Consider the following 13,181-nt stretch of genomic DNA (forward strand, 5'->3'; position numbering starts at 1 on the left):
TTTGAAGAATCTAAAATCTAAAATGTATTTTGATTTGTATGACACTTTTTTGGTTACTACATGATTCCATTTGTGTTATTTCATAGTTTTGATGTCTTCACTATTATTCTACAATGTAGAAAATAGTAAAAATAAAGAAAAATCCTTGAATGGGTAGGTGTGTCCTTTTGACTGATACTGTATATTATAAAAATTCCTGGATGTTTATCTGCTCCTGTTGAATAAATGAACTTTATGGATTTCTGTTTTGCATTACGATTCATAATTCTGTCTTAACTCAACGCTGTTTTTATCACTGTCTGCTGACACATATGCAAACTAAATCTGCGTCTCAAATAGAACCCTATTCCCTATATAGTGCGTTATTTTTTCTGGTCAGAAATGTGCATTTGGGTGCCATTTGGGATGAACACAACATTTTAGCTGACCTGTTAAATGTTTAAACCCGTATTTGAATTGTACTGTACAGAACTCTCCCTTTATTCTTTGACAGAGCAATTTGAACAATGCTGTCTTTATCCAGAGTGACAGCATACAGTTTCATACTATTTAGTACTGGTCCCCCATGGGAATCTAACCCACAACCCTGGCATCGCAAGCACCATGCCCTACCAACTGAGCCACGCAGGATTACTATTACTGTTGACTAGGAATGCATTACACGCCCTTCAGACAGCAACATGAGGATGCGCTGACTTTAGACAGAGTACTGTTGTGACATTCTAGGACATAATATATTCACCCAGACCAAAACATCCCCATGAACAACTCACACATTAACTACACTGTACACATTGACTGAAGAGACTTCTCACCATGCACAACAAACACATTGTCTGTGTCCCAAATGGCATGCTATTCCCTATATACCGCACTACTTTGCACTACTTTTGACCAGAGCCCAATGGACCCTGGTCAAAAGTAGTGTACTACATAGGGATAGGGAGCCATTTGGGACGCAAGAATAAACTATGCTGTACCCGTTGACTGGAGAGTGTCCTCACTCACCCCTGTCTGTCCTTCTGTCTGTCTGCTAGCGCCACGTGCCCCAAACCACGACAACAACAGGGGGGAATAGGAAGTTCATGTGTACAGAGTGTTCCAAGGCTTTTAAATACAAGCACCACCTGAAGGAGCACCTGCGTATTCACAGCGGTGAGTAATACTGGCAACACCGTGGCAACGCACACATGGGATGACTCACATGGTTAAGTCCCAAATGCTATCCTATTCTCTAATATAGGGCACTAATTTTGACCAGAGCCCTATTGGCCATTTGGGACACTCTCCTGGTCAAAGGTAGTGCACTATAGGCTATAGGGAAGAGGGTGTCATTTGGGACAGAACCCTAGTGACTCACCAATATATTCACAGCACTGTTGGTCCAGATGTATCTAACTAACCATTTCCTTTGATATGTTTATAATATGCAGTTCTTTAATTTCTGATTCTTGATTATGATAATTATTGAATCTGTGGTTCTGGCCAATGTGTCATAATTCTGTTGCTGTTGGCTTCAGGGACATGACTCCATTACCTCAGCCTGTTTGTTAATAATAGGTTCATCTGCATCCCAAATGGCACCCTGCTCCCCAGGTAGTGCACTACTTCTGATCAGGGCCCATAGCTGTCAAACATAGTGCACTATATAGGGAATAGGGTGCCATCACCAGGGCCCATAGGTGTCAAACATAGTGCACTATATAGGGAATAGGGTGCCATTTGGGACAGAAACCTTATGTTTTCAGATGTTTCCTGGAAGTAGCTTTATTTGATTACTCTATTCTTCTTATTTTACAAATTTCTCTCAGGAGAGAAGCCATACGAGTGCCCCAACTGTAAGAAGCGGTTTTCTCACTCGGGGTCCTACAGCTCCCACATCAGCAGTAAGAAGTGTGTTGGCATGGTGCCTGTCAACGGTACCCCCCGACCAGTCATGAAGGCCTCCCAGACCCCCACCACCCAGAACCAGCTTTCCAGCACTGCCCCCGTAGCCCCTACCCGACTGCTCCTCCGGGGGGAGAAGACAGATGGCAAGCCCCTTCAGGAGCAGCTCCCCGTCAACCAGATCAAATCAGAGCCGGTGGAATATGAGTACAAGCCGGTGGCGGTGGGGCCTAACGGGGCAGCAGGGACTAACGGGACAGTGTTTACCGGTGGCGTGGCAGTACCCCAAGGCACGGCGCTGCCACAGGGCATGGTCCAAGCGGTGGTACTGCCCACCGTTGGTTTGATGTCTCCTATCAGTATTAATCTCAGCGACCTGCAGAACGTACTCAAGGTTTGATTTGTATTTGTTTGGCAATTTAAAAACAGAATTCAACCATGCATTTAAAAATAAATAAAAAATTAATACAAAAAGGTTTAAAGGGCCCCTTGCGGTCAGAAATTGCCAAATCTAGCTATTGTATGGTGCCCCTTGATGTTGTGGGCATTTGTTAACCTTGCTGTTGGTGTGTCTATCATCCCAGTGATTTTTACACATTTTAACAATAAGCTTTAGTACCACTACTCATCAAGGATAGCACAAAAAAAGGTTACTTATTTCCATTGTGGTCCTCTTATTTCCAAGGTGGCCATGGATGGGAACGTGTTTCGCCAGGTGCTGGGGACGGCCAACGGGCTGGTGACGTCCAAGCAGGGGGTGGTGGGGCAGGCTGGGCAGCAGGTCATCTCAGCCATCAGCCTCCCTGGCTTCGTGGACCAGGACGGAACCACCAAGATCATTATTAACTACACCCTGGAGCCCAGCTTGGCCCAACAGCCCAGCGCACCTCAGCTCCTCAAGAAGGAACCTCCCCCTGCCCCCACCACCACAAACCCAGAGCCAGCCTCCAAAGTAACAGAGAAACTCACCCAGGACCTCAGCATCGTCAAGACCGAGCAGCCCGACTCTGAGTCTGAGAAGGAGATGGAGACAGAGGAGGCTCAGACCGAGGCAGAGGCAGAGCAGAGTAAGGAGGGTGAGACACCAAAGGCCCAGACAGGCAAGACAACATGTCTGCTGTGTGATGACTGTCCTGGTGGTTTGGATGCACTACACATGCTCCAGCACTGTAAACCTACCAATGGGGAGGGGGGCAAAGGCAGCCCCCTGGACCCCTCTATCGCCGCCCTGCTGGCAGAAGCAGGGATAACACCAGGCCAGCCCCCTCTGAAGAACCTGCTCTCCCTCCTCAAGGCCTACTTTGCCTTAAACGCAGAGCCCACCGAGGAAGAGCTGACCAAGATCTCCGACAACGTCAGCTTGCCCGTGGACATAGTCAAGAAATGGTTTGAGAAGATGCAGTCCGGTCAGATTACTGTCGAGCCCCCTGGTTCCTCTTCCCCTCTACCTTCAACAGGTCCTAGCACAGAGACCCAGGCGGCCCAGGAGAAGAGCGGAGAGCAGACAGAGGAGCAACTCGCCTCGGCCCAAACCCAGGAGACATCATCTTCCCAACCTCCCAACAGTTCCCCTGCCTCCACCTCCGCCTCCCCCTTGGTCTCAGCCTCGGCTCCCTCACCACTAAACCTCTCCTCCAGCGGCCGGGTCATCGTAAAAACGGAGGAGGACTCGGAGGGCGAGTCTCAAGATCTTCCCCTGGACCTGTCCCTTCCCAAGCAGCCCCAATCAGAGCCCCAGGTCCCCCATGTCCCCCAGGAGCAACCCCTCAACCTCACCTGTTTGAAGAAGGAAACGCCCCATCCCCAGCTCCAGTCCCAGCTCCAACCCCAGCTCCAGGCCCAGCTCCAGGCCCAGCTCCCAGGGTTCCAAACTCAGCTCCAGGCTCAGGGAACCACCAACACCATCTACGTCACTTCCCCCCCCCAGATGGCCACCTCCAGCCCGGTTAACATCATGACCACCCAGCTAGTAGCCATCACCAACCAGGGCAGTGGCGTGCCCTGTCTCAGGGCCATCTCCACTGGCACCACCAAACGGACTATCCTTATCCCCCAGCTTACCTACACATACACCACTAAAGCAGGCAGCAACGCCACTGGGGCCGACGGAGCCCAGAAGACCGTCATACTGAATGGCTGCCAGGTTGGTTTGTGAACAAGCTATTCAGAATGTTTGAAATGTGTGAGATGAGACAATAGAAAGATATAAAGTAGATGGGACACAGAGATGGTTATTCATTACTATTAAGGGAAAATCAATCAGTGAAGGAGAGGGATACCACACACACACACACACACTGTACAGACACCAACAGACGAGAGTGTTATGTCTAACAGCACACATTGATTCAGTTGAAGAGCAGAGCAGAAGAACACAGTGGAAGGAATGCACTGTGAGTTTCCCTTAGTTTCCTGCAGCTTTACTGACTAGGCTGAATAACCCAGCACCAAGAAGTAAGACTGCGTCTCAATTGGTACCCTATTCCCTATATAGTGTAGAACCTTTGGCCAGGGCCCATAGAGCTCTGGTCAAAAGTAGTGCACTATATAGGGAATAGGGTGCAATTTGGAACACATTCCCTCTGCCTGTGGAAAAATGAAAGCAGTCCTGGCTGAATGGTTTGGGCTCCCTCCAGGCTTCCCGGAGCTGGATGATGTATGTACCAGGTGAAGTTACCTAATACTCTGCGTGCATGACAGCAGACAGAATTATCTGCCGCAGCCTGGAGTTGAGTTGGATTCTTCCTGTAGGAGTCAGGGGATGGTGTGTGTGTGTGTGTGTGTGTGTGTGTGTGTGTGTGTGTGTGTGTGTGTGTGTGTGTGTGTGTGTGTGTGTGTGTGTGTGTGTGTGTGTGTGTGTGTGTGTGTGTGTGTGTGTGTGTGAGAAGAAAGACTAGCAGAATGAATCCTTGCATGTTTATACATGTGAGCAGCTCACAGCGCAGTGTCTGTCTGAAAACCCACGTCTGTCAGTGTCTGTCTGAAAACCCACGTCTGTCAGTGTCTGGCAGAGAGATCTCTCTAAGTACTCCTGCTGGCTCACTAGAACTGACACAAAGGCCTTTGACAGTGGAAACACTGTGTTCCACATACTCCTGCTTTTATGGTCTAGTCTCGCATGATTATACAGTAATAGCAATGTCACATTAGAACAGATTTCAAATTTTTCATTATAATTATTTAGCTTTTTAAGCACTGGGAAAATGTTTATGTAATGAAAAGCATACTAAGTGAAATACTTAATAATAATGATAAATGATTAAAGCATGTCTCTTTTACTTTGAGGAGGAGGAGAAGGCTGACACCAGTTCAGAGAGTGTGTCGGCGGTAGAGGAGCAGAACGACTCGGACTCAGCCCCTCCACAGAAGAAGATGCGTCGGCTGGAGAGTGGCATGTATGCCTGTGACCTATGTGACAAGATCTTCCAGAAGAGCAGCTCCCTGCTCAGGCATAAATACGAACACACAGGTAAATCATATGCCCGGCGGTTGCGGGTCCATTGGGTCAGGGGCCATATAAAGCATCTCAGAGTAGGATTGTGGATTTAGGATCAGCTTTGCCTTTTAGATCACGATGAATAAGATTATACAGACAGGTGGGAACCTGATCTTAGATCAGCACTCCTACTCTGATAATTCTTTACTTTTTAATGAGTGCTGCCCGGCCTATGTCATTCCTTCTCGTCTGTGCTATGAGACATTACTTCACTTCTTGCATGATATGAAGAATGTGGATAGCATTGACAGGCATTTAAAAGACCAAGGTCTTTACTTTACCTGTTACTTTCATATGCTAAACCAATGGTTCTTCCCTGAAGCTGGTATTTTACATTTTTGTGTCTTTTACTTTTGGTTTTGTACACCAGCTTCAAACAGCTGAAAATACAATATTTTTCGTTATGGAAAATATATTTCACAGCGGTTTAGATGGTACAGATTCTACCCAATAACTGCTTGTTTTGTCACATTAACTGAAATTAGGCAAACTATTTGAATTTTTGCAACCAGGAAATGGAGGAGCGATTTTTCTGCATAGTGCATCTTTAAACCACCTAATGTCCTCCTAAAACACACATGAATTATTTCCTGTGAGATGCATGCGTAACCACTGGCTCCAGCACTTTGATTCGATTTGGATTTGCCATTAAAGGCTCTGAGTGCATCCCAAATGGCACACATGTAGTGCAAATGTAGTGCACTACTTTTGACCAGGACCCACAGGAGAATAGGGTGCCATTTGGGACACAAAGTCTGTTTACAATTAGCCATGCTCTATTCTATTCTGAGAGGGCAGGTGGGTGTTGGTCTGGTCCAGCCATGACTACACTACTCTCAGACCACACATAGCCCGTGGCATTGTGAAGCCTGGGCCTGCTTCCCAAATGGCCCCATATCCCCTATACAGTGCACAACTTTTGACCTGGGTCCATATAGGAAATAGGGTGCCATTTGGGAAGCAATCCTGGCCTGGCGTAGGACAGGCAGGCAGTGTCCAAATTACTTCAGAAACAGGGGTGTTTAGCGGCCCCGTTGGATGGGCCCAGTTGAACCCTTTATAGTGCACTACTTTTACCAGGGCCCCTAGGGGACCGGTCAAGCAGAATATTTGAACATTTCAGCATTTGGCAGCTAGCTTGATCTCCATTCTCCCTAAGATGTTTGTTTATTTTACTGAAAAATATTCCTATGCAACAGACCTGCTGGAATCCTTTTGGGGGAATATTCTGAAGTGTTTTATGCTGAACAAAAATATAAACGCAACATGTAAAGTGTTGGTCCCATGTTTCATGAGCTGAAATAAAATATCCCAGAAATCTTCCATATGCACAAAAAGTGTATTTCTCTCCAATTTTGTGCACAAATTTGTTTACATCCCTCTTAGTGATCCATCCACCTGACAGGTGTGGCATACCAAGAAGCTGATTAAACGGAATGATCATTACACAGGTGCACCTTGTGCTTTAGACAATGAAAGGCCACTCTAAAATGTGCAGTTTTGTCACACAACACAATGCTACAGATGTCTCAAGTTTTGAGGGAGCGTGCAATTGGCATGCTGACTGCAGGAATGTCTACCAGAGCTGTTGACAGAGAATGTTATGTTAATTTCTCTACCATAAGCTGCCTCCAACGTCACTTTAGAGAATTTGGTAGTACGTCCAACCGGCCTCACAACCGCAGACAAGGTGTAACCACTCCAGACCAGGACTTCCACATCCGGCTTCTTCACCGGCGGGATCGTCTGAGACCAGCCACCCGGACAGCTGTTGAAATTGAGGAGTATTTCTGTCTCTAGTAAAGCCCTTTTGTGTTGAAAAACTCATTCTGATTGGCTGGGCCTGGCTCCCCAGTGGATAGGCCTATGCCCTCCCAAGCCCATGGCTGCGCCCCTGCCCAGTCATGTGAAATCCATAGATTAGGGCCTAATGAATTTATTGAAATTGACTGATTTTCTTATATGAACTGTCACTCAGTAAAATCATTGAAATTGTTGCATGTTGCCTTTATATTTTTGTTCAGTATATTTAATTGTGAGGGTTTGAGTTATGATACTATTTCCATAACAAATGCTGTTGGTTTCACAGTTTGTAAGTCTACAGGCAGGTGTAGTGTAATGTAGAGAGTGACTGACCTGATGTAATGGTAAAAGCAAGGTGCGCACACACGCACGCACGCAGACATACACACACACACACACAAACACACAGCAAATCAAGAATAATGGGTTACGGATTGATTTCTCACCCCCCAAAAATCGTTTTTATAGGGTTTGTGGTGTGTTTAATGGAGAAGTTGGTTGAGTTTGAAACTCTGTTTCTCTCTCCAACTTTTCCAACCCAAACTCAGTATGTGGCTGCGTGTCTTTCAGAGGGTTTTAAATAAAGTTTCTGTTGGACACTAAAGTAGTCTACTCTTCTCTCTTCTGTTTTCAGGAAAACGTCCACACGAGTGTGGCATCTGCAACAAAGCCTTCAAACACAAGCACCACTTGATAGAGCACACACGTCTGCACTCTGGAGAGAAGCCCTACCGGTGTGACAAGTGTGGCAAGTGTTTCTCCCACTCGGGCTCCTACTCCCAGCACATGAACCACCGATACTCATACTGCAAGAAGGAGCCCCAAGGAGATCATCAGGTGGGGCGTCGGCTCAGGATGACCCCCGAAATGAGCCCCCAAGCAGAGGAGCAGCAGTCAGACAGCCGACCCACCTCCCCTCCCTCCCAACTGGACTCAGACGAGAGGGAGAGTGAGGAGGAGCTGGAGGAAGAGGAAGGAGAGGAGGAAGGCATGGAAGCCATGAGCATGGACGACATACGAGTGGTGCAGGTGGGCGAGGATGATGAAGAGAGTGAGATCTACGAGGTGGAGGAGTTTGGAGAGGAGAGGCAAGAGGAGGAGGAAGAAGGGAGCAGAGAGGAGGAGGCACAGCAGGAAAAGAAGGAGGAAGGGAGGAGAGAGGAAGAGAAGTCTGTACAGCAGGAGCAGGTGTGTGAGGAAGATGAGGAAGGGAGAAGAGAGGAGGTGGAGGAAGAAGGGAAGAGAGAGGAGGAGGCACACCAGGAGGAGGGGGAGGAAGAGGAATGGAGGAGAGAGGAAGAGAGCAGAGAGGAGTCTGTACAGCAGGAGAAGGATGTGTATGAGGAAGAGGAGGAGGAGGAGATGGAGGTACAGGTGATGGGAGATGGGGAGGGGGAGGGGGAGGAAGGAGTGGCAGAGAAGGAAACTGTGGTAACAGAGAAAGGTAAGGAAACAGAGGACAAAGAACCGCATGTGGACAAGGAGAACATTACAGATACATTAGAAAATGGACAGAAAGAAACAGAGGAAAACAAGATGAACAGTGAATGAAAAATGTTGTGTTGATAATGTCAAATAGCAGGACAGGAAAATATTGTCTTGTTGTCAAAAGAAGAAACAAAACAAACATGGCTGCCATGTTGATGCTGTGTTGTCGGTCCACTACTGTGTTCAAACCCAGGTGTGCCTGAACTAGACAAAAAATAAGTGACTTTTATTTGTGGAAAAAAATCAGTGTTACTTAGACCTTGTTTATAGAAGTATTATACATTTTAAAAGAAGGAAGAAAAAAAACACCCATGGACATTTGTTACTGAGAGTGAGACATCCGATCCCAGGTCATTTCTGTTTGTCAGTGTTATTACTAATTTTGCAGCTCATGTTTTAACCTTTTAACCTGTACAGTTGAAGAAAGATTTCTATACCTTTTTATTGCCAAATGATGGTGTTTGCTAAAATCAGTATTTTATTGAGTTCTAAAAAAACAAAACATCTGCACTACAGTATTCCTGGTTTACCTATGGATAAAACATGCCTCATGATGTGTTGTTCACCCTTTAGTATGATTATGTACACACTAGCTATAGATCTTCTTTATGTTAGCTAACCTTCGCATAGCATTTTGTTTTAAGTTGGATTGTTAGCCTTAAGAAGAAAAGAGGCTTCTGGGGTATGGGTGGGAGGGGGTTAGCCTGAGTGCCAGTCTGTTTGTTCTATCATGTTAACTCCTTGTCACTCATTGTCTTGCCATGTTTGGCTTGTCAAGGACAGCAATGGAATTGGCAAAAGCACAAACAGATCTGGGAACGGGCTAGGGAGGGGTGAGAGGGTGTGGATGATGATGTGGCATCTGACGCCATAACCAAACTGTCCTATCAGGGAAGGTGTCACAACTTCAAATCCAGCATTCTTACCATGCTCCTCCTTGGTCGTGTCCCAATAATCTCTCCTTCCTGAAGTGTAAACTTGTTTAACTTCTCAGGGCTACGTGGGACGCTACCGTCCCACCTGCGGGACACACTATTCAACAGCCAGTGAAATAGCATGGCGCGAAATACAAAACAGCAAAACAGCAAAAATCTCATAATTTCATTTTCTCAAACAATCAACTATTTTACACCATTTTAAAGATAAGACTCTCGTTAATCTAACCACATTGTCCGATTTCAAAAAGGCTTTACGGCGAAAGCATAAAATTAGATTATGTTAGGACATAAACTTCACAAGAAAAACCACACAGCCATTTTCCAAGCAAGGACATGCATCACAAAAACCAAAAGTACAGCTAAAATATTCACTAACCTTTGATGATCTTCATCAGATGGCACTCAAAGGATTTCATGTTATACAATAAATGTATGTTTTGCTCGATAAAGTTCATATTTATATCCAAAAACAGCATTTTACATTGGCGCGTGATGTTCAGAAAATGTATTCCAACCAAAACTTCCAGTGAATATGCACATCAATTTACAAAAATACTCATCATAAACGTTGATAAAATTTACAACAGTTATTGAAAGAATTATAGATACACTACTCCTTGACGCAAACGCTTTGTCAGATTTCAAAATAACTTTACGGAGAAAGCACATTGTTCAATATTCTGAGTACATAGCTCAGCCATCGAAGCAAGCTATACAGCTACCCGCCAAGTTCTGGCATCAACAAGACTCTGAATTAGTATTACAAATATTCTCTTACCTTTGCTGATCTTCGTCAGAATGCACTCCGAGGACTCCTACTTCCACAAGAAATGTTTGTTTTGTTCGAAATACTCCATATTTATGTCTAAATACCTCAGTTTTGTTTGTGTGTTCAGATCACTATCCAAAGGCATATCGCGCGAGCGCAGTGCCAGAGACGAAAAGTCAAATAGTTCCATTACCGTTTGTAGAAACATGTCAAACATTGTTTACAATCAATCCTTAGGGTATTTTTAAGATAAAACGTCGATAATATTCCAACCGGACAATAGCGTATTCATTCAAGAAGAAAAAGAAGGAGGGGCGCGCTGTCGGGCTCGCGCATCACCAAGCCCTTTGTCCTCAGCGCTCCACTCATTGACTGAGCTACTATTCTCTGCCCAGTAACAGGAGAATGATGGAAAAACTTTCTGAAGGCTGTTGACAGCCAATGAAAGCCTTAGGAAGTGCAACGTGACCCCACAGACACTGTAGTTTCAATAGGGATTCAAAAGAAGAACTACAATTCTCAGATTTCCACACTTCCTGGTTGGATTTTTCCTCAGGTTTTTGCCTGCCATATGAGTTATGTTATACTCACAGATATCATTCAAACAGTTTTAGAAACTTCAGAGTGTTTTCTATCCAAATCTACTAATAATAAGCATATCTTAGTTTCTGGGCGTGCGTAGCAGGCAGTTTACTCTGGGCACGTCAGTCATCCAAGCTACTCAATACTGCCACCATCCATAAGAAGTTAAATAATATACAAAATAAATGAAATAAAATCAGTTTAGATACACAGCCTAGCTACACATAGTAACGTGATATGTGAATGCTTCCATACAGCTGTTACACCTGATAGCAATATTTTAACTAACCTTTTTTTGGCGATACTTTTATTGTTCTAGATTTGTAAGAAACTTGTCTCTCCGTGTCCAGTTGCAGGTGGAACTCCAAAAAACTGAGAATATACATTAAATCCCCTTTTTGCACAGAGTGAGGAGTTCCCTCGACATCTTAGCTGCAAGACATCTTGCATTTCCCAACATCTTTGCAGGAACTAGTCGTTTCTATGCCACGCTGCCATATGCAAATATTTGACTCTGGGCCCGAGTATTAGGCAGTTTACTCTGGGCACGCTTTTCATCCGAAAATGAAAATACAGCCCCCTATACCCTAAAAGGTTAATACTCCCCACAAATTGAAAAGCATTGGATTGGTGTAGGCATGGGCTAAACTAGAAGAAGTTTCCACAATATTTTGTATACCAGTCATTTCCTTTCAAATCCATGAAGGGAAGAGAACAAGTGCACACGTTTGGGGAAAGGTTTGATTATTGGGACATACGCCTTGTTTTTGGTTAGGTTAGTTGTTAATCAATGATCATCAGTGTTATAGGGTCATATGAAGCAGGAGGGGGGCAGTTCTGCATTGTACCCCACCCCAATGCCTCCAGCCTTATGCAAGACCAGTCCTGTGTGCTGTAAGTGCCATTGAACAGTGTTATTTTTACTTCACAGATGTAGCCAGTACATCTTTCAATCTGCGCAAGGCCCATATTGAATAATGTTTGTTTACTTGCTTGGACACATTTTTTGTTAAGTTGTGCTTCATCCCAAATGGCACCATTTTCCCTATTGGTGCACTATAGGGCTCTATATGTAGGGAAAAAGTGGCCATTTGGGATGCGGCCAATAGCATGAATAAGGAATCTTTCATGTGTGTGTGAACAAAAAGTGACAAAGAGAATAAGATGGAAAGGTTTTTACTGTATTTAAGGGGATTTTCCTGTGTTGGAGCGTCAGCCATTATTAGTTGAGTGCACTTGTTTTAAAAAATGGTGGCAAACTAACCCTCACTTCAGGTAACAAATGTTAGTGAATATGGTCCCTGTGTTTATGACGTGTTTCAGTTGATTTTACCTAACAGTGTTACTTAATTCTTTCAGTTTGGCTTTAGTACTTTTTTTATGTGTGCATTTTCAACAATGGCAGTATTAGAACCCTTTTCACTGATGAAAGTGTACCTATTTAGTTTTTAGAGGACTTTTTATATTTATGTGTCTTATTTTTATATTTCTTTATGGTTATTTATTACACACATTGTAGTGTACAATACTGTAGTTTGAATTGATACAATAATAATATATTTTAGTATGAAAAATGATTTGAAGGTCAATGAATCCAGAGCGGTCTGAAGTACAGCTCTAGGAGTCATGAAGTTTGTTTTTTAAAAAACAACCTGAAGTATTACGTTAACATGATGTCTGTTTAAGCTGAAAAAAAAGAACAAGAAAAGTCACAAATGAAGAGAGAAATGAAAAGTGTTCCATGTGCATCCGTCATCAGACTAGTTGTTAGACTGACTTGTCCTTAATTTGATATGAAGCTACTGAAAACTAACTGTGTGACTAAATGCATGAGTCCTCGCTGTTGTTATGAAGATATACGTAACTCCCTTTTTTTGTCAACATACTCTTTCTTTCAGTTGTGTGCCAATTTGTTACATTGTACTGTTATATGTCAGAGGCTACACTTTGTTTTATACATTTTCTGTTTAATTTCTGTTTTTATATGTTTTTTTTTATGACCCCACCATCACAATAAAATACAAGAAAGCATTTCTGAGATTGGGTGATCTTTATTTTTATGTAGCAATGTTTAATTCATCTGTAATATCATATACTTGCTCTTTAGTTCTTAGTGGGAGTCAGGAGACAATGGTTGATGTAGTGATTGATGCTTGTCATTAGTAGGGGCCCCACAACAATATTTTACATTAGGTATGGGGTTATTTTCTGCTTATGC

General features: G+C 44.0%; 1 protein-coding gene across 8 annotated transcripts in view; it reads left to right on the forward strand.

Moving 5' to 3' along the window:
- Positions 1-9,862, forward strand: part of LOC106600604 (zinc finger E-box-binding homeobox 1) — a 95,568-nt gene extending 85,706 nt beyond the window's left edge. For 3 of the 8 annotated variants that reach the window (XM_014192096.2, XM_045714871.1, XM_045714870.1), the window contains 5 exons: positions 1,038-1,155; positions 1,812-2,281; positions 2,573-4,030; positions 5,173-5,356; positions 7,821-9,861. In XM_014192096.2, the coding sequence (XP_014047571.2) occupies positions 1,038-1,155; positions 1,812-2,281; positions 2,573-4,030; positions 5,173-5,356; positions 7,821-8,737 (3,147 nt within the window). In that variant the 3' untranslated portion in view covers positions 8,738-9,861. Of the gene's footprint in view, positions 1-1,037; positions 1,156-1,811; positions 2,282-2,572; positions 4,031-5,172; positions 5,357-7,820 lie in introns of all 8 variants that reach the window. The other 5 variants (XM_045714866.1, XM_045714872.1, XM_045714868.1 and 2 more) reach the window with 3 other exon arrangements.
- The last annotated feature ends 3,319 nt before the right edge of the window (positions 9,863-13,181 follow it).

Source organism: Salmo salar, chromosome ssa03, assembly GCF_905237065.1.
Source record: "Salmo salar chromosome ssa03, Ssal_v3.1, whole genome shotgun sequence".
In the NCBI taxonomy this organism is placed as follows: domain Eukaryota; kingdom Metazoa; phylum Chordata; class Actinopteri; order Salmoniformes; family Salmonidae; genus Salmo; species Salmo salar.